The following is a 22,192-nucleotide window of genomic DNA, read 5'->3' as shown; positions in this document are numbered from 1 at the left end:
CTTCAGGTTTAAGAAGATTGAACAGGGGCGGCTGTCATACCCCAAAATTTGCTCTCCTCATTTCATCTCCAATAACTCAAGGTTCAAAGGTTTCTCAAGTCACTCTCTCCTATTCAAAATTAGGGTTAGCATTTTATCAAAGGAGTTTTGAATCCATGAGGCCTCAAATGGATCTCTAAGTGCCTCATATGTCTAAAGGTATCTCCATGCCAATTATCAAGCTTCAATTCTAAGGATTGCTCACTCAATGGCTCAGATAATCAATAATCGACTAGTTTGACCTAAAAGTCAACTATAGTCAAAATACAGTCGAACTTCAAGATTTTTGGTCAACATCAAGTATATGAGGTTATATCCATCATTTGATCAAAGGTTGATCATGATCCATTAATAAAAACTCAGAAATGAACAAATGCAAAGGTTCAAATTAGGGTTTTTATAGGAGAAAGTCAACTCAACTTTGACTGGTCATAACTTTCACATGGAGCATCAAAAATTTCCAAACCAAAGCCTATTTTGAAGGAAATTTGATTCTCTACAACTTTGTCTCTCACAAGCCAAGTCCATAAATGCATCATTTGGGAGATATGGTACAAGAGATTATAGGTCCTCCATAAAGTCAACAAAAGACACCTTTTGGATCAAAGCTCATAACTTGAGCATGGAAGCTCCAATTGAGGTGAAACCAAAAGGAGATTTTAAAGGACTCATCAAGCTTTCTAAAAAGTCCTATAATGCATTTATATGATTAAAATGAAGGGAGATACAATGCACACAAGTTGGTCGATTTTCAAGATATGTATGAAATCCTAAGTGGACAATTTTGGATTTTTTAAGTAATGGGCCATAATGTTTGTTTTGACCACGTGATATTGAGTCCAAAAGAGGCCCAATGACCAATTTATATTATTATTATGATATTTATTTTATTTATATTTGATTTTTATCATTTAAAGTTCAAATAAAATCAAATAAAAATCATAAAATAAGTATATGATTGATACATCAAATTTGTCCCTTGATTTAATCCAATCCAATGGCTGAGATTAAAAGGAAAATTTGCACAAAATAGGATTGACCAAGTATAGTAATATTTCATGCCAAAATTAATCAAATATTTTCCAATTAATGAGTAAAATTTTTCTTCAAGGTTTACAACCCTAATGCATCCATATATATTCTAAATGATTCATAAGGAAAGGGGGGACGAAAGTTGGGAGGAAAAAGGCTAGGGTTCTAAAGGAGAAAGATTCAAAAAGTGGTGTAATCCCATATCGGGATTGCATTTGCTTGCAAAGCAAAATATCCACACCATGTCGTCCCTGAGGTTAGAAAAGGTGAGTTAGACTTGGTTTTGAGCCTGCAGAACGCCCATGGTACGCATGCTAAGCCTCACATATTCATGCTCATTCTTTAAAATTTCGTAATTCATGTTGCATGGTGTTTTTGTGCAAACTAACCATTTAATTATGTTCCTGAGGTTGTTTAAAGGAGATTAGGATGATTTTCGAGAATTTTTAACGTGGGAGATTCGGATTACCATGGCTAGGGCACAAAGCCCTCTCATCGTCGAAGCTCACGATACAGGCCGTTTTAGGCAAAACAATTACCCTTAATCGATTCACAGCCCTTAAATTATGAGGGTAGGGTCCTCCTTTTCGTTTTATTTGGTTCCTTTTTGCAGGTTTGAAAAGCTGAAACTCTGGTGCGAAGATGGCAACAAAATCCGCAACAAAAAACCCAAGAGAATCCGCAGGTATTTGCGTAGGTATCAAGGTTGAAGAAGATGAATAGTGAATAGGAGCTTTGAAGGCAGCGCATGGACGTGTGTCATGATGTTACTGGCAGGTCAAAAAGGTCTTCGTTCTCTCTCTCCGTCCTCTCACGCGTGGAAGCCATTGGTTGGCTGGTCAACAAAATCCAGACATTCTCTCTCTTTCCAATTGGCTGTAGCATGGTTACCGGGACCCACGTTTGACCATTGGTTTCAATATTCTGTTATTTTCTTTTTTTATTTAGTATCATGCGTAATAATGACAGATGATGGCAATAGCATGGATGGCAAGCAAAAGTCATATGTGACTTTAAAGGGGGGGTTCGATCCCCACTCCCAACAATATTTTTTATGAAACACAAGTTCACAGATCCGGTGCTACACATCCTCGCTGGCTCACCATGCACGCCCCTCAACAACCACAAGATCTCCAATAATCCAGATCTTACGCATCAAAACTGAAGGCACACTATGGGTACTCAAAAGGCTGCCACGCAGGATTAATACCAGGTTTTCTATATATTTATTTATTTATTTAGATTAAAAATTACTTAATGTAGTTATATTTAATTTTATTTATTTATTTAATTAGGGTTAGAATATAATTAGGGTTAGGATTAAAATTAGGATTAGGGTTATATTAGGTTTTAGGAATTATATTTCCCGATTATTTCGATTATATCGATTTAATTTATTTAATTAATTTTAACTATTAAATCACAAAAAACCCCAGAAAGGTTATATGCCTTAGGGTTTGTACGATCCCACTGCCCATTTGGCAAAGAACATTAACCCTTAATTAATTCTCTTCTCGACCCGACTAAATTTATTAGTTGCATTAGACAATAGATAAAAATATAAAATAATGGAATTCATCATCGTGTAATAACTGAATCTATTGGTTATGAGAGGTGATGATAAAAACACAAAATTTAGAATACTTTATTTGCTGCCCGTGACGATCGAATCCATCGATCAGAGCAACCAGCAATACATTACTTAATCCGTTAACTATAATGATCAAATCTATTGATCATCGCATCTAACGGTGACATATCAAATCAGGGTTGTACGCCCAAACATTTAAAACACACTAAACCAAGAAACTACGGATTTTCATCTCTTCAATAGTGCAATTTTCAAATCTACGATAAGGTAATTTAGAATACCTTCGAACTTCGCATTTCAAAAAACTACGACAAGGTAACTCAAAATACCTTCAAACCATATCATATCAAATTCAAAGGCGTACAGCCCTATGCCCGAACTACGTTGACTCTGATTCTCCCTATGGAGATACGTAGGCACTTGGATAACCAAGGCGAGTCCCCTTCCCCATAAATCTCATTTTTTCCCCTATTCATTTCTTTAGCTATTAAACCTGAATATTTTAGCCATAAAATTTAACCTTAGATTCAAAGCCATAGGAAAGGGTTGAGGGTGCCTAACACCTTCCCTCGACCTGATTATAATAATCTTACCCCGATCTCTTAACTGCGTAAGGTTTCCTATTCGCCTTGGTAGAATAGGTGGCGACTCTAAAAAAGCTTATTTTTAGGGCAGGTTGCTACATCATCAACATGTATAAATAGGGGATACGAAATAAAAATCTAATCGCCTTTCATTATCAAACTTTACTCCGACAAATTTATCCTCTTGTTTTTGTACCAAACCATTGTTGAACCCCGATTTTGTTATTAATTTTAAATAGTATTGTTATTACATTGTTAAATTTACAATCTCTGTGGAGATGAATTATTTTATTACTTCGACAAGACTAGTACACTTGCTAGAATTGTCATCAAGTTTTTGGCGTCGTTGCCGAGGAATTTCGATAATTTCAACAAGGAAATTTTAGTGCGACGTTTTTATTTTTTTTGTTTTATTTTTGTTTTATTTTTAATTTTAATTTTTAAGTTTATTTTCTACTCTTATTATGTTTGGTTCTGCCAGCCTGGGCAGGCACCTGGGCTCAACCCCTATTTTCTTTGTACTCCCCCAATTTAATAGTGGATTTTTAGATAAAATCAAGGGTAAAATTAGGGACAAAATTAGTAAGAATAAGGTGTGAAAATTAAAACAGATGAATAATAAATGGTGTAAAATTTTTGTCTAGGCTGCCTAAAATTTCTGGCTCCGCCACTGGATTCAAATGTGATGGATGTAGCAATTTTGTGTTTTAATTAATTTTTTTTTCAATTTTTCTATTATTTACTAAATTAAATAATTATTTCTCAAAAATTCTAAAAAAAAAATTTATAATTTGTATTTTATTTTTGTGGCACATACAAAGTATAACTTGTGCATATTTCACACTTTAGAGACAAATTATGTTGAAATGTTATAGTCCACGTAGGACGGCGGGGAATGTCGGCCGTGGGTCAGTATTCAACTATTCATGCGGCGAACCACATCATTGAATTGAATTCATGACAGATCCTCTTTGTGGACCCCTCTTTCAAGCTTCTATATTATGGATGAGAATCATCAAGTCAAGAACCTTCTCTTTCCTCCCTAATAATAATTCCATCTTCTATGATTATATATTTATAAAGATTTTAATTAATTAATTTATCTGAACCAATACAAAAATATGAAGAAAAATATGTAAAGTTCAGACAGAAAAAAGTCAATGAATTTTGTTTTTAGTTTAAATAATTTAATAGTTGAAATTTACATATTTTATATTGAATAAGTGAAATATTACATATTCAAATTCACATCTTAGCATCTGATATCATATCACAACTAACAATAATTAAATTTATTGATAAACTCTTATTTTAATTAGCATTTATGCTATATAAATTGCAAATAAGTTTGCAATAAGTTGTTTATCCAAATGTATATATTACTCTTCTCACTTATAATTCTATCTAGTTTATCCAAAAATATCTTAAGAATACTTTTAACTCACACTTTGAACTCCTCCACAAGAAAATACTCAACCCCCATTCAACATTGCATGAGAAAATGGAGGACAGAAACACAGCAGAGCTGCAAAAGAAGATCCTTCTTTTTCTTGATGGGTCCTATAACGATCTTAATTATACTCTTTTAATTTTATATGTTGGCTATGGAACTTCTACAAGTGGTTGACTTATGTAGCTAATTTTACAAGAAAGGTAATAGAATATAAATAAAATTTGGAGTTCACTAAATACACTCCTTTATGTATAATGTGAATCACAATGAATAAGCTTTTTTTCAAGGGGGCATGAACCATGATTGCAATGCATTATAATTAATGCTATTGCTAATTCTTACATTCCACTAAAAGAGAGCTATTATTCTTGCATTCCACTGAAAGAGAGCTATAAATGTATGTTCATTTTATGGAATCCATGCCCTAAAATCTTACTCGAACACACTATGATTAAAATCGATTTTTAGACCCCTTGATGGGATTCCTTTGTGCCCCTATTCTACATTATTTGTGGGGGTGAAATTATAAGCATTTATCAACCTGTAATTTTTCATTCAATGAGGTAATAATTGATCATTATGTTTATTTGGAGTGGATCTTCCTGTTCACGGTTTCTGTTACTAGCAAAGTTTAATAAAATTTGGGGTATACCAATGGAATTCTCTTATGGATATTTGGAATGATTATAGAATGAGTTAGCATGAAGGGTTGAATTTTGGTAATAGTGTTTACCAATGGAATAAAAAAGGTGTAAGACATGTGATAGGTGTAAAAATTAGGTTGGTTGAGACTTGAGAGACAATACTTATTATCGATGTTTTGATGATAGTAGAAAAAAAAAACAGTTTATCTATTAGTATCACTTTTAAAGTGTGGAGAACAAAATTTAAAATAAAAATCCCAATTGACTCGTGTCTCTTATCACTTTGTCAAGATTCAACAAATATTATTTTGTGTCTTAAACAAAGTGTATGATCAACATGTTTAAGCGGGCCTTAATGTGTAAAATGTTGATCATGATGATGAAGTGAGGCTCTAATACACATGGGTTGTTCAAGATATACAAACGTGGCTATGGTAGTGAGTGTCTAATCTCAGATGTCCAAGCAAATTTAAGTTATGCATCTGATATTGAGTACCTTGCATCATTTAATATCTCAATCATCTATCCCTACAATTAGGGTGGCAAAATGAGTCTTATTGGGCATGTCTGTTTTGTCCGCACTTTTGTGCGGGACGGGTCAAGATTTTAGGCCCATACTCTCTAGTGTGACTGCTCCGTTCCGCCACATTTTTTATACATTAACATAAATTTTGCATTTTTAGGCTTAAAAAATACGGTGCCCACAGGCTTAGTCCTCTCCGCCCTTACTTTTTGCGAGGCAGGTCAAAGTTTTAAGTCCGCACCCTCAACTATGATGCTCCGCCCTGTGCCGCCACATTTTTTATGTGGGCTTTGCGCGCAAGAGCATTAACATAAATTTTGCATTTTTAGGTTTAAAAAATGCAATGCCCACGGGCTTAGCCCGTCCCGCCCTCATTTTTTGCGGAACGGGTCAAGGTTTTAGGCCCGCACCCTGACGCCCTGTCCCGTCCCATTTTCTTATGAGCTTTTGCGGGGCGGGCCTAAACGGGACGTCCATTCCCGTTTGTCACTCCTAAGTACAATTCATCTTACAATAGTACTAGAAAATACATATATTACAAAGAAAAATGCTATTTTTATACCACATTCATATACCTACACCAATACGGTGAACAATGAAATATTATAATAATTATTTTTTTAAATAATTTTTAAAATTTTTTTTTTAGATTGAGGGAGTACATAAACAAAATTATGTGATTAGTCAAATTCATAAACTCATTAACCAACATTTTAAATTTCATTAACCAATTTCATAACTACTAAAAATTTGGACATTCTACTAATAACCAACTTCATTACATCATTATATTAACCAACTTCATTACATTTTATCAACCAACTTTATTTTACTACTAAAAATTATTTTTAATATCACATAAACAAAATTATGTGACAAGTCAAATTCATAAACTCATTAATCAACATTTTAAATTTCATTAACCAACTTCATAACTACTAAAAATCTGGACAATCTATTAACCAGCTTCATTACATCATTAACCAACTTCATTACATATCATTAACCAACTTTATTTTACTACTAAAAATTATTTTTAATATTTGGGTTCTTATTAATCAACTTTATCACTTCATTAACCATTTTTTTATATTTCATTAACAAACTTTATTTTACCATTAAAAGTCATTGTTCATATACTGTTAACGAACATCGTTCGTTGGTACTGTTCATTGACACTGTTCACACATTGTTCATAAAATATATATTTTTGTTTTTTAAAAAAACATTGTTCACCGATAAATACAATGAACAATGTTTGATGTAAGTATTTGAGTGTAGATTTGGGTGTATGAATAGCACACCACCTCTATTTCAAATGGCTAATTCTACAACGACAACTAATCAACGCCAACAACTATATACTCAATGGTCATAGCTTCTACTATATAAAAGAAACTTTGTTTTGAACAATGGAGATGACGACTATCTTTGACAATCTCCCAAATAGAAATCTAAAGATTATTTTAGAAAGAGAAAAAGTAAGAAAAAAAGAAGTTGTTCTAAGATTGAATGTTATATTCAAAATGGCCAAGAATTTATGAAAAGGCTAAATTGTAAATATTCATTAATGAGGGTTATTGGATTGTGATATAAATTATTGAAGTAGTTTCCATACACTGAAATGAAATAGATTTGAATTGTAACACCCTTCAATTAGTCTGAGGATGGATTGAGTAAGAAGATGGAGTACGGGTTTCAGACCTTTTTTTGGTCAGATCCTATGATTGGGAGCGTCCCTCTCAAGAATAAGTTTTACAAGATTTTACCATCTCTTATTTTCAAGGTGGTTATGTGTAAGAAATGAGTACGTGGAAAAATGAGAGGGTTACTTAGGATCTGAGATGGAAAAGACCATTTTGATCATGAAAAATATTTGGTCTTTAAGTTCTTCTTAGTCCTTCAAAGAGTGCAGTTTAGTATAGAAAGTGATAGGTGGGTTTGAAGACATTATAGAGATGGTTCTTTCACTATGTCATTTAATTATCAAATTCAATCAAAGCTTAGTACTTTCTCTTATGTGCAAATTTTAGGCGAGAGCTTAACTCTCACTCTAATCCAGAAAAATTGGGTTCCTTTTAAGATGGTGGTTTCCTCTTGGCAACTTTTATAGGATAAGTTCCCTTCTAGATAGAATGTGTTTAAGCAGAAGGTCATTGTTGATTCTGATGGGGTCTTTTGTATCTCTTGCGGGAGTTTGTCGAAACCTATCTCTCATATGTTTGTTACTTGTGATTTAACTTATACTGTTTAGCATAATATTTTTAAGTTGTTGGGCGATATGTGATTCTTCCTGAGAATCCTAGGATTCTTTTTTAGTTTTTCATCTCTTTAGAAGATATGGTTATGTTGAGGGGAAGTTTTTCTTCGATTTGACATCTTGTAGTGTAGTCTATCAAATTAGGGTGTAACAATAAAATTTTCTCTAGTTGATCAACAAACGTGAAAGAGGTTGAGGAAAAGAGCACTTTCTTGCTTGGATTTGGTTTCTTGGCAAGTCAACGGCGAACCCAAATTCTTTCTTTGATTGGCATAAGAATCCTATCATGTGTCTCAATTAATAGCGGATCAAGACTTCAGATCTACTTTAGAGGTTGTTACTTGGTTTTGTTTTTCTCTTGGGATCCATGTTCTGTTGATGGTGGTTTTTCTAGGACGATCAACAAAGCCCAATATGACGCGAAGCCCGAAATTGAAAGAATGCAAAACACGACGAACAATAGGAAAGATACGATTAAAACCATATTCCATTTGGAAATCCATACTACACCGTTAGATCTATCTTTGTCTTTCACTTACCAAAAAACTCTCATATAAAAGAGAGAGTTAGAGCACCATTTCAGATACGATTCATTCCCATTCAAAAGTTCATTGTTCACTTCCATCACTAACTTGTGCGTTGGAGTGCTAACCTTGCAGGTTTGACGCATCCACCACATTAGAATCTAGATCCATGATGACGCAACAATCAAATTTATCTATTCCATCATCATTTTGTGCACGAACACAACATTGGAGCCTTTTGTGGGAAGCAATATCGAATTCCTACGATTATCATAATCTCCTTATTTCAAATCTAGATCTTATCCTACTAGAACATAGATCTACATCTCCAAGTCAATGTCACTAAGTTTGAAACTTAAGTCATTGCACCATAATCATCAAGAAATACATCAAAAGCCACTCATTCCACTTTCCAAAGGCAGACCGTTGTAGCTGGTGATGCAGCGGGAAACCATCCTCTATCTACTGCTCATGCTTCACAACCAAACTAGGCACAACTGAAGATAATCCATGGAGCTTCTCAATTTCCCCCACTCGTAATGAATGTTGTAACGCCCCGAATTTAATTAATTATTTAATTAAATTAATCAAGGATTTTTTTTCATTTGAATTAGTCGAAGTCGGGACTTATCGATATTATTCTAAAGGCGTAATTGGATTAATATGTTGATTTGAGCAGTTAAGTTTATGATCGGATTTCTTAGTCGGAGAAATACAAATCGCGAGTTGGTATTATTTAAGTTATGGATCAATTGTAGTTGTGGAATATTATTGGGAATAATATTCGTTTATGTTATGTGACTATTTAATTATTTATTTATTTAGTTATGATGTGATATAATAATTATTGGAATATTTGATTATGTATGTAATTGTGCTATTTGGATTAATTGAGTTATTAGAGAGATTTAATGAATTGGGCCTATATAGATTATGAGATTGGGTTGTGGGTTAAGGCCAATTAAGAAAAGAAGGAGAGTAAGAGAGTTAGAGTTTTAGAGACATAACTTTCATTTGGGAAAAGAGGAGAAAAGAGAGAGGAATAGAAGGAAGAAGAGAAAGAAGAGAAAGAGAAGAGGGAAGTAGATTCTTGAAGAAGGTGGACTAGAGATTCAAGGTAAGGGTTAGAATCCAAATTATTATAGGTTTATTGATTGGGTAATGTTGTGTGTATGCTTGGTCTATGATCTCTTAACTTCTCAAGTTCATGAATTGGAAAATGTTAGGGTTTGATAGATTTCATGAGATTTTCTGATTTGTTCATGTTCAATGTATTGTATGAATGACCCATGGTTAGAAACATATTTAGGAACCTTATATGTGTGCTAAATTGATGTCAATTGATGTATAAATTGTATGAGGGTTAGTGGTTGTTGTATGAGGTGAATAGGGAAGAAAAATGATGGTTTTTGCGTTTTTACGCAGCATGAGTCGACCTATAGAATAGGCAGGGTCGACCTGAGCAAACCCGAACAGGCAGAAATCTTGTTTTCTTCAGCATGCGTCGACCTGAAGACCAGCATGAGTCGACTCATGGGTCGACCTGAGCAAACGAAGGGGATAAACGCATCTATGCGCCGACCTGAGCAGCTTCCAATTTTTTACAGATTTTTGTAAAAGCCATAACTTGAGTTTCTGGACTCCGATTGATGCACCGTTCAAAGCGTTGGAAAGCTAACGCAATGAACTATACCATGCTGCAATAAAATGATTCATATGATATATTCTCCTATTATGTTTATTAGGATTAAGTGATGAACTATGTCGTGTTAACATATGGAGTAAGCCTTTTACTATGAATTGACATAACCATGTTGTGGTATAACTTGATGTATGTTTTCTTATGACGATACAATGCTATTGAGATGAAGATATGTACTTTCCTTATGATGACATAATGATGTATTATGATGAAATAATAAATAAATATGCTTTTCACTAAGAAGTTGAACAAATCATGTTATGTCGTTACTTGAATTGTGTAATGTGATGTTTGTTGTTAACATGATGAATTTGTTGATTTTTGCTGTTAACATGATGAATTTGTTGTTATTGTTAACATGATGAATTTGTTGTTGTTGTTGTTGTTAATATGATGAATTTGTTGTCGTTGTTGCTAGTATGTGGAAATTGTTGTTGTTGTCATAGACCCTATGGTTAATGTTGATAAGTTGTATCGTGATTGTTGTTGGTCAGTGATATATTGTTGTATGATGATGCAATATAGCGACGTGATTGTAAAGTGACGTATTCTTATGAATGATGATGATTTTGTTGTTGTTGAAGTTCGACATTTGATTGAGAATGTTCGATGGTTGTTTAGACGATGTTGTGACGTATTGTTGTGTTGTATTTGTGGATGTGCATCATTGAGTCGCGTCCATTGCATATTGCATGCCTGAAACTTATGGCAAACACGAAGGCCTGAAAACTATGGCCAACACGACGGCCTTAATGGCAAATAGCAACGATGTGCCCAATGGAAAATTTTGAGACGATGGGAGTTTTACTCCAAATGGTACCGCATGCATATGCAAAGTATTGAGTTGCATATTGAGTTGCATTCGAGTCGTTGTGATGATAAAGTGGTTGCTATGATGTGTGAATGCATATTGCATAGTTGAATTCATTGCTATGAATTGTTGATGTGTTGTGGATGTGATATATGTGATTGAAACATATGTGATGTAGATATGAATATATGTGTATTAATGAGATATATATACGTGGATATGTGAATCATGTTTTATTGATGTTGATACATGTGGTGAGAGTTGTGATTACTTGTATACTTTGGTATAAATGTCATGATTCCAATGATATAAATGTATTCTATGATGTTTTGTGAATTGTAATAGAGATGAATGTGTGCATTTGATTATCTACATTAATACTTGCAATATGTCGGTGAATTGTGTACATGTCTATATGTTTGGGAAACGTGTATACGTGAATGTGTGAAGATAACTTGTATATTTGGAATATGATTATGTTGTATACAATTGTTACTTGTTGAACCTTGTTGGGAAGCATATGTACTTAGAATCTATATATTGGTGAAATATGATTATGTACATTGTTTAGTAATCATGGTTGGTTATTTGGAATTGAATGAGCTAAACATGCGAATATTGATAAATTTGTGTATGAATGCATGTTTATGTGAAGAGTGATGAATTCTTGAAATGTATTCTTGTTGTGTTTTACATTTCCAATATTATGTTTATTTATAATGATTTGAATTCTCACCCTTCTGCTGTTATTTCCCCTACCATGGGAAATAGGCAGGTACTCAAGTATAGCTGTGGAAGTTTGAAGTTAATTTATGAAGTCTTCATGTTGCGCTATAATAAGTCAAGAGGGTCTTGCTCTAATACGTAACACTCGGGGAATGAACGCTAGTTGTTTAGTCGTTTGGTTTTATTGTTGAATAACTATGTTGATACATGAAGAATAATTGTTGATGTTATTGTAGTTTGAGTTGAAAAGATGTTATGTCATCAAAGTTGATTAATGTAGTTCCACTACTTAATGTTAATAAAGTGAATTCATGTGGTTTTAGTTCATCCGAGTATTTGTGTTATGTATCTATGATAGCATGGTATTATTGTTAAGTCGTATCGTAATACTCCAATTGTTTGTCGAAAAAGAACTTTATAACTCTGATTTTCTAAGTAATTACTGGGGTAGAATTGGGGTGTTACAAATGTCCCGCAGTTCCACGTAAGTGGACCGTCTACCACACTAGAAGCATCTCCCTCAGTCACCGGATGCAAAGCACTTCATGGTTTCCATCTCTTGCAGGAAAATCTAGGTCTTAAAGCAACTCATGAGTGGTTGAACGATATGCTCTAAATGATTCAACAACAAAACTCTCAAGTCATCATGGACAGATTCACCTAAATAAAAGAGAGCATGCAGAATGTCGTCCCAAAAAACATCACCGCCAAAGAAGTGGCCTTACAGAAAATCATAGGACTGAAAAAAACCGATAAGAGGTCTAGAAATTTCCAAACCATCAGGGACACATGCATCATAAACCTTAACTCGACCCTGAGGGAAGGAGGGGCATCCATAACCCTCCGGAATCCAGTCGGCCGGTGAGAAGGGAATGGAAGGAAGAAGTTACTTCGCTCAACCAAAGAAAAAGAATCCTATGACAGCTTGTATCTTAGATGTCAAAATTCTGTGATCTTTGGAAAAAAACCTAAAATCCAAGATAACAACGAGACTAGAGACCTCATAGAGCATATTGAACATGTGGATGATCGACTAGAAGGAAACTATATGCGCGTACATCGACCAATTCACTAAGGTAGTAATGGATATCAGAGGAATGAATAGATGAAGGACTAGCATCCCACTAAAAAGGTTGCCTTTAGCTGAGGGACTCCCCCTAGTTGAGGGACTCTTATCCATTAATAAAGGTCGCCTTCAGCTAAGTGACCCACCCTAAGATACTACGGGATATGGTCTAAAATAAGCCTTAAAACACTTCGTCCTTTTTACCATCCCTTGTGCTTAAGGGAATGTGTAGTGTTATATCTGTGAGAGTCCCAAACAAGGGCGACTCCAAAGTCTTTTCCCGGTAAGGCAACACCTTATCGCAACTTTTATGAAGTACAGGGTCTCACCCTTGGCAGAGGTGACGTGTATGGTACTATTACCTCCCATCAGTCATATGAGAAGGATTCATACCACGTCTCCCGGGAAAGAATATAGTCAAAAGTGTTCCCTAGTCAAAGGGAGAAGTTATTACCTCTAAAGGTTTTCTAAACCCTAGACCCAAAAGGCTTCTATAAACACTTATTTCTTAACGGAAGAAAGGGAGATCATAACTTACGTATAACACCCAAAGCATATTGCTAATATACAGAGCCTCTCACCTCACGTGAGCAAGTCCTCTAAGCCCTCTGAGTGTCCCCTACCCTTTTAAGGATGTCAATGACCAAGGCTTGGGTAGGGTACTATAGTACTCATCCACGTACCCGCAATTGAAAAAAATCCTTGTATCTGAGGCCATGCCCGCTTGGGCACCAACGTTAGCACTATTACTTGTATTCAATGGGTATGTAAGTACTAATACTCGTACAAATTATCCATATTTTAAATAAAAATAAATAGATCAATTATAAATTATTATATCATTTTATTTTTACAAAAATTAAAGAAATTTTCAACAAAAAAAATTGAATTATGAAATAAACAAACACTTATATTGAATACATTGTCGTTTAATATTAACGTTTTTTTAAAACTAATATAAATACATTGTTATATAATAATATGAATCAAAATGTATAATATATTATGTGGCGGGGTGGGTATTAAGGTAATCATATATGCCACCATACCCACTTATTTAGTGGGTAATTACCTGAGCTCATGCTCATACCTATTTTGTGGATTTTTTACCCTACCCTTAGTGGGTATTTTTAACAGGTACCCACTAGGGATCAGTCAAATTTTCATCCCTAGTAGTGGGTTTCTCGCTAAGCAGGATCCTACCCCGGAAAGCGAGATATTATGTTTTGGGGTTTGTGCTTTTACAAAAAATTGGCTAAGCGGGACTTTGTCATATGAAGACTTTTCAACATTGTTTACTCAACTAATTGTTGAAGTAATTTATCCTAAAATAAAAAGTTTCAAAAATGGATTGGATTGCCTCTTAACATCCAGTACCATGAAATCTAGAGAAAGCGAGAATTTATAAATTTTAATCATAATTGTTTTTGGTCGGCCAGAATGGCCATCGATCAACCACCCAAAGAAAGAAATGGTTCGTTCAGATTGCTCATAGCACAAGGGAACTACCTTATGGAAGAGTATATGTGATTCATGGCCAAGATACATCCAACGGCTCTCCATGTTTCACCTCTAGAAGATAACATGTTGTAATCGTTCATGTGCACAACTTAAATTCAAATTTCATTCGCTCTTCTCCTTGACACATTGACTTGAGCATTGGAGTGGTAACCTTGCAGGTCTACCTCTCCTCATTCGCATCTGAGGTTCAAGTTCATCATTGATCATCACAACCACTAATTCACCGATAAATCATGGTTCCATAATGGAACAATATCGTTGTCTGTGAGAATCGACGTTTGATTCCCCCGTTTTCCATAATTGCATATTCTCTCTTCAATCCATCAATTTGAAACTTCCTCGATGTATCATATTAGAGTTCTCGAAATCAAATTCTAAATCCACCGTGTTTAACCTATTCGAGTAGCGGATCAATCTTGATTTCTCATATTTTTCAAATCATTGACTTCCAAACCCTCCAACAATGGCTAGATTTAAAGTTACTCGTCTTGCTGCCTTACGCGAAGTAATTGATGTCTCTGTTGTCGCTCAAGTGGAGAGAATTCATCCACCACCTACTCTTCAAGGTATTGCAGTTAAATTTGTTGTAGACCCTCTAATGCATCAAGATCTACCCCAACATCCTTAGATCACAAGATCTACTCCAGCACCTCTAATCAAACCTCCAGTACCACCACTTGTCGCATGACCTGAAGCATTACCTAGTTTCCAATTTCTACAAGCTTATCACGGAATACAAGGCGCTAATGAGTTATTGAACAACATGTATAAAAATGTTCTATAACGGACCTCACAGACAATAAAAGAAAGATTACTTTGCCTTGAAGAGAGCCTACACAACACACCTCCAAGGGGAGTCACCACCATGAAGCCCTTTAAAAGAGAACATAAGATGTATTTCTCGATATGATTGTGTCGTAGAGAAACGAAGCTCCAAAATCTCATAATCACCAGAAGAGCAAGAAGCGTCAAACTCCCCCTCAATGTAGGTAGCCATGCTCCTCCAGAGTACCACTTAGAGAAACCCTCAATAAAGAATCTGCAGAAACATCCTTTATGAACTCTCGTTTTGGACAAAAGGATATTGAAGTCATTGGAGAAGCCTCCTAATTTGAAAAAGTACAACAAGAAAGGAGATCCCGACGAGCACGTTCAACTTGTCAATGAGCGTTTCAACTACTTCCATGTTGACGAATCTTCCAAGAGCAAACTATTTGCACTAACTTTGACAGGATCTTTTAGGTTGTGTTTCAACACTCTGCCGAACAGGAGCATCAAGTCATGGACCGACCTATGCTAGGGCTTTATAGCTCATTTCACGGTTCGAAAAATGGATCCATTTATTGTAGTTGCCTTAAGTGGGATAAAGAAAGGAAGGAAGAAAAGTTTATTATCTTACATCAATCGTTTTACGCAAGTGGTCATGGAAGTAGAAAGGGCCAAAGAAGGTCTCAATTGTTATATATTCGAGAAAGATCTATTACGGGATAGGCTGTTCAAGCAGAAGCTAGGGCAAATGAAAGCTCTTGCTGTGAAAGAATTGTTTTAACAGAGCTCAGTCTTTCATCAACCAAGAAGATAAGCTTAACACCAGGTTTAACAACCTGGACGTTCCCAGTGCAAATTTTACCCGCTCATCCAAAAAAGACTCTCACTGTCCAAAAGGTGAATTGGAGCATGGGATCCATGATCGATGTGATAAGTACACTCTTTTAAATGCATCACGGGAGAAGATTTACCAGGAGTGCGCTAATATGGAGTTTCGAAAGGGAGGAATCAAAAACCCCTTCCCTTCAGAGGACCATACATAACAAATAAGACAACATAATTCTCGCTTCTATAAAGGCCACAACCACAATACTGATGACTACATCCAGGTGAAAGATGTCGTCAAGGAATTGATAAAGAGAGACCGCTTATCCAAGTATGTCAAGGGCAGAGAGAAAGAGAGAGAGAGAGAGAGAGAGAGAGAGAGAGAGAGAGAGAGAGAGAGAGAGAGAGAAGAGTCACCTAATAGCAAGTCCTTCTTGAAAGTTATCGATGTTGTGACCACTGGAAAGAGGATCACCATCGGAGATAAGTGAGAAATCAAAGGGAGGCGCCAACACATTGCCAATATCTCCTAGGGGAGGCAAAAGTGCATGTCTGCCCCATTTAGGCTTGCCCTGCAAAAGCTCGCAAAAAAAGGGTGGGGCGTTACAGGCTTTATTGAGGATGCGCGCCTAAAACATTGCCCTGCCTTGTAAAAAAATGAGTGACGCAAGGCAGGCCTACGGGCATTGCACCTTTTAAGCCTAAATTACAAATTTTCATATTAATGTCTGCGCCCGCAAAAAACGAGGCGGGGAGGGGCGAAAATATTAGAAGGTATAAGCCTAAAACTTTAGTTTGCCCTGCAAAAAAGTGCGGGCAAAACAGACATGCCTGATACTCCATACTCGTTTTTCCACCCCTACTATCACCAGGGGTGCTCCCCAGGTGAATATCTCGTATAAGGGGACGATGAAGAGAAAAATTGTTGAAATATTGGTCGTCCATAAGAAGGATAGAGGCATGTCGACCAAAATCCTAGACATGCCAATGCTCGGGTTCTATAACTGCGATAAAATCGGAGGAACCCGAAAATGAAATTTTCCCTTTAGTTATAACTGCTATGGTCAGGCATTTTGACGTTTCATGAATCCTGGTTGATGGCAAAAACTCATGCAACATAATGTACTTTGAACTGTTTGAGAAGATGGGTCTTGATAGGGGACATTTGTGGTGGTGTGAGGGGTCAAAGTCACAACGACCCTACCATGAGAGTAGGTGGAGTTTATGATATCTCTAGGAGAGGAAAGGAACGTCCGAATTGTGAGCTCTAGATCATCCTAGTGAGACACTCAAGTGTTTCAGTTCCCAAAGATCATTATGAGAGAACCTATATAAAGACATTTGAAGCATAGGGACGCAATAAAGGTGTAAATTTCCAAGAAACATTAACGTCTTCTCTTAATTTTCCACTTAAGGTAAGAGTGATCGGCTAACGAAGCAAATGCGACAAGCTTTTGCACTGTCATACAGACTTAGGGGGCAACTCTTTTGAGCCGACCATAATGGCCATCGGCCGACCACCCAAAGGAAGCAACGGTTCATTTGGATTGCTCACAGCTCAAGGGAAATATCCTATGGAAGAGTACAAGTGATCCAGGGCCGAGATACATCCAACGTCTCTCCGCATCCCAAGCTTAGAGAATATCAGGTTGTTGTAACTGTTCTATTATATAAAGGACACGCACGAAGAATTTCGAGTACACAATTTTAAATTCAAATTTCACTCACTTTTCTCCTTCGCATACAAACTTTAACGTTGAAGTGCAAACTTTGCATGTCAGCCTCTTCTCTACATGTGAGGTTCAGGTCCACCGTCATTCTTCACAACCGATTATATGATCAATTATAATTTCAAAACGGAGCAATAACATCTTTAATTATTTTCACTAGTTGTCTAAATATTTTTGTTGGACAAATAACTTTGAATACAAGAGGGAATGAATTATAATATTTAAAAATTAAAAACATAATATTAAATAGGCTTAATTGTAACTTTAATCATCCTATTTTGTCTTTTTCTTGATTTTGATCCCTCTATTTTAAAAATCACTATTTTAGTCCCTTTTTTAAGTTTTCTGTGCAATTTTCGTCCCTCTATTTTGTTTTTTCTGCAAAATTAGTCCCTATTCCTGTCTCTTTTTCATTAGAAAACTCAAAAAGGGGACCAAAATCGTGGTTTTAAAAATGAGGGGACTAAAATCGAGAAAAAGACAAAATAGGGGGACCAAAGTTGCAATTAAACCTATTAAATAATTAGATGATGCATATGTTTCCGGTACACACAAGGATATAATATTGTCACCTTATAGTAATAATGACATAGCTAAGTTGACACATTGATGCTTATACATTTAACAATTAGGTTGAATAGAATTAAAAAACTTTGTACACACAAAAAAATTACCCAACATTATTATTTTTTACTTTATTGTTAAAGGTTGTTTTTTTATCCTATATATGAACTGCACCGTAACAGCTATGTTTTCTTTCATGAAATTTCGGATTAATGAAAGAACCTTCGAGGAAAACTCCTTCTCACAAGGACAAGATAAAATTACGATATGAAATTCCTGATATGTATATATAGGAAACAACGTAGCAAATGAAATTCACACTTCAAAGCTAACATCTAAAAAAGTTTAGGTGATTGAAGTGTTGAAAGAGAGAAGATATGAACATGGAGATAACTGGCAGCTATGAAGCACCACTCCCACTTCTCTCACTCAATCATGTCTCTATATTATGCAGATCTGTGTTAGACTCTATGAGGTTTTATGAGGAAGTTTTGGGTTTTGGTCTCATCAAACGCCCTTCCTCTTTCAAATTCAATGGAGCCTGGTTAGTTTCTATATTCTCTCTCAAGACTCTCAGTTCCTTTTTTGTTTGTATGAGTTTTCATTGTGTTACAATTTTTTGTTTTTGTTTTGGTGTAGGTTGTATAATTATGGTTTTGGAATACACCTGCTTGAGAATCCAAACTATGATGCATTTGATACCCCTATGGATGAACCACGACCCATTAATCCCAAGGACAATCACATATCTTTCCAGGTAATTAAACTACACAGTCTAGTAAGTTTTGAATTAATATAATTTAAACAAACAATTATTGAAAGTATTTGAAATTTGGTTTTGTATAGTGTACAGATGTTGGACTTGTGAAAATGAGGTTGGAAGAAATGGGGCTGAAGTACGTTACAGCATTGGTAGAGGATGAAGGAATTAAGGTGGAGCAGGTGTTCTTCCATGACCCAGATGGATACATGATTGAACTTTGCAACTGTGAGAATATCCCAATAGTGCCTATCTCTTCTTCTTCATGCTCTTTCAAGGCAAGAAGCCCGAGCATTAAGAAGGCTCCCACCAAGTGTGGATTCATGGAAAATGTTATGATGCGAAGCTTGAGCATGGACATGATGAACTTTGCATTTTAAATTTCCATAAGGTCAAAATAAGGCGGTGAAAATAATTTTCTTTTTTTGTTTGTAAGATCAGAAAAGTCTTTTATTGTCATCAAAACAGGGAAAAGGTGCAGAGCATTGTTAATTTATGTATTCAAATATCCAATACTATGTTGTATATGGGGTGCTTGAAATAATAATAAAGTTGTCAAGTGAAATAATAAGAAAAGACATACAGAGAGATCATATTGAATAAAACAATATAAATGAAATGAAGAGTACAAAACCATACTTAATAAGTTATTGGAATCAAACCAAACATCTGTCTAAGTATATAGATCTCTGATCCATTAACTGAGCATATTAAAAACTAATAATGCAAGGAGAAAAGCTTTATTCTTGGTCCTAGATAACCTCCATTTTATGAAGAGTACATAAATAAATAGAATAACTTGAATAATGAAAACCAGCAACCAGTGTACTAACATTACCAAAACCAACTCCACAGTGAAATTCACAATCTGTGGCTCTGCAAACCACAGCCAATGAGAAATATGAAATTACTCGGCCCTGGATTGGCCAGCGCGGGAAGAGAGGATGATGCCAACAATGAGTCCGTACAAAGCCAGTGCCTCAGCGAAAATGAGGATAAGAATCATTCCAACGAAAAGCTTTGGCTGTTGAGCATTTGCTCTACAAAAGACAGTTATCAGCAAGTTAAATTCAATTCATTGTAAACTTACAACCATATGAAATATTTTGCAAAACCAGTTCTAACTGATATCATCTGCAACTGAGTATCAAAATCAACAGATGAAATGAATGCATGAATTACCTGGCACACCAATGCAAACAATCACAACATAACAATGCAAAATTATAGTATATACATTCAACACAAGTTCACATATCTCATGTGCAGTGTTCACATGGCATATATCTGGAAATTGACAGCACATTTGGATAAACATGTTTACACAGTGGAATACCCTATGACGACAAGTTCTATCACTTCAATAATTTGGAGCTTCAGTAAACTCATACTGAACTATCATAGGGACACAATAAAAAGTGATAGATGGCGTATCCAAACACACACTTCAGCCCTTATCATACATACAAGAGTAAATGTATTAATTTTTTCTACAATCAATATTGTTGTCAATAGCAAATCATTAAAAAAAAATAGGGTATTCAAATTCCACTGCATAAGAGTGCTAGAATCATATAGCCACTGCTTCTGACAACATTTGGATTGAACAGAGTAATCCCAAAACAACAGTGATTTATTCAAATTCATTACCCTATAGAACCTCTATTTGATAACACTGTATAAAATCTATGGAAACAGACAGCGGAAAAGACGATGCCAACATTCACATGCCGGCACCGATAATAATTTGAAAAAATGAATAAATTGAACTTAATCACAACTGTCAATATCAATTTCAGACAGATACTTTTTTCAGAGGTGCGGGTGCTATAGACTAGAAATCAATAAAAGAGTAAAAAACTGAAAAGTCCACATGATTTAGCTCTATATACTCCATTTCCATAAGCAAATTTGAGTAGCTTATGAACAAAAACTGAAAATCAGCATATAAAAATATCAAAAGTTAATTTTATAATCTCTTGACACAAAACTCATATCACAAATCTTCCAACCACGAACTCATTCCAAATAACAAGAAAACAGACATTAAATCATCAGTAACTAAATCAAATAGAGAATATCAACAATTATTTATCATACAAATATTTCGCTAACATCACAATGAAATTCCAGATCAAAAAGTGACTTGAAAGTAAATTATACCTAACACCAGCATCACCGACGATACCGATGGCCATACCAGCAGAAAGACCGGCCAGACCACAAGCAAGACCAGAAGAGAGATGCGCATAACCATCAAACAGATAATAAGATTTCGCCTTAGGATTAATTCCAGTACTGATGATAACCGCAATAATCAAACCGTAGATACCTAACACACCAGCCATAACAACCGGAACGATCGATTTCATAACAAGTTCCGGTCTCATCACTCCCATCGATGCGACTCCGACGCCACTCTTCGCCGTGCCATAAGCCGCTCCCATACCTACAAAACGACATCGTTTTGAATCACAGATTAACAATTATTCAATTGTTGTGTTGGATTTAGATTGGATTGTGGTGGATATGAATACTTACAGGAGAAAACGAGAGCCGCGGCGGCACCGAGGAAGCCGAAGAAGGGAGCAGTTTCATCGCCACTGAATGGAGCCATTTTGGATCGATCTGTTGCGTTCTGATTCTCGGATCTCTCTGATCGGTGATTCGTTCTTTCTTTCTCGTCTCTCCTTTTTTTTTTGCCTTTGATATTTTGCCTGGTGTCTGATATCAATCACAGCCTTGTTGTAAAATAATTTGTGAATAAAATAAATCTATTTTATTTTATTATTATTTTAGTAATTTATTATTATTATTATTATTAAATATTAAATATAAAACAATGTATTTGGAATATTACAAATATAAAAGTTTCTTTTGAAAAATATTTTATTTATAAAAAGACGAATATAAATAAAAGAAAAGTTTCTTAAAGATAACTTTTTTCCTAAAAATTAAAAATAGATCTAGAATTATTTATTTATTATTAGTAGTATTAGAAGGAAATTCAAATTATATCTTTTGTTTCTGTAGATGCACATTCAAAAAAATCTTTTTTTTTTCAAAAAA

At 35.1% G+C, this 22,192-nt stretch overlaps 2 protein-coding genes across 2 annotated transcripts; one reads left to right on the top strand and one right to left on the bottom strand.

Annotated features, from left to right (window-relative positions):
• Positions 1-18,645: 18,645 nt before the first annotated feature.
• LOC131640632 (glyoxylase I 4-like) lies at positions 18,646-19,703 on the top strand. The gene is made up of 3 exons (XM_058911014.1): positions 18,646-18,907; positions 19,003-19,120; positions 19,210-19,703. The coding sequence occupies exons 1-3, from the start codon at positions 18,741-18,743 to the stop codon at positions 19,501-19,503; spliced, it is 579 nt and encodes a 192-aa protein (XP_058766997.1). The 5' UTR covers positions 18,646-18,740; the 3' UTR covers positions 19,504-19,703.
• Positions 19,704-19,716: 13 nt separating this feature from the next.
• Positions 19,717-21,852, bottom strand: LOC131640643 (V-type proton ATPase 16 kDa proteolipid subunit-like). The gene is made up of 3 exons (XM_058911024.1): positions 21,665-21,852; positions 21,287-21,572; positions 19,717-20,163 (listed from the first exon to the last, which is right to left on the bottom strand). The coding sequence occupies exons 1-3, from the start codon at positions 21,738-21,740 to the stop codon at positions 20,031-20,033; spliced, it is 495 nt and encodes a 164-aa protein (XP_058767007.1). The 5' UTR covers positions 21,741-21,852; the 3' UTR covers positions 19,717-20,030.
• Between the last annotated feature and the right edge of the window lie 340 nt (positions 21,853-22,192).

Source organism: Vicia villosa, linkage group LG1 (assembly GCF_029867415.1).
Source record: "Vicia villosa cultivar HV-30 ecotype Madison, WI linkage group LG1, Vvil1.0, whole genome shotgun sequence".
NCBI classification, from domain to species: domain Eukaryota; kingdom Viridiplantae; phylum Streptophyta; class Magnoliopsida; order Fabales; family Fabaceae; genus Vicia; species Vicia villosa.
This window is presented reverse-complemented; position numbering and strand designations above follow the sequence as displayed.

What these genes read in the sequence shown, in the direction of transcription:
- LOC131640632 (XM_058911014.1), top strand. Translation starts at nt 18,741, where the DNA reads ATGAACATGGAGATAACTGGCAGCTATGAAGCACCACTCCCACTTCTC. An exon ending in TTCAAATTCAATGGAGCCTG is followed by an intron (nt 18,908 to 19,002) that starts GTTAGTTTCTAT and finishes GTTTTGGTGTAG; the next exon opens with GTTGTATAATTATGGTTTTG. An exon ending in ACAATCACATATCTTTCCAG is followed by an intron (nt 19,121 to 19,209) that starts GTAATTAAACTA and finishes GGTTTTGTATAG; the next exon opens with TGTACAGATGTTGGACTTGT.
- LOC131640643 (XM_058911024.1), bottom strand. Translation starts at nt 21,740, where the DNA reads ATGGCTCCATTCAGTGGCGATGAAACTGCTCCCTTCTTCGGCTTCCTC. An exon ending in CGCGGCTCTCGTTTTCTCCT is followed by an intron (nt 21,573 to 21,664) that starts GTAAGTATTCAT and finishes GTCGTTTTGTAG; the next exon opens with GTATGGGAGCGGCTTATGGC. An exon ending in GTCGGTGATGCTGGTGTTAG is followed by an intron (nt 20,164 to 21,286) that starts GTATAATTTACT and finishes TGTCTTTTGTAG; the next exon opens with AGCAAATGCTCAACAGCCAA.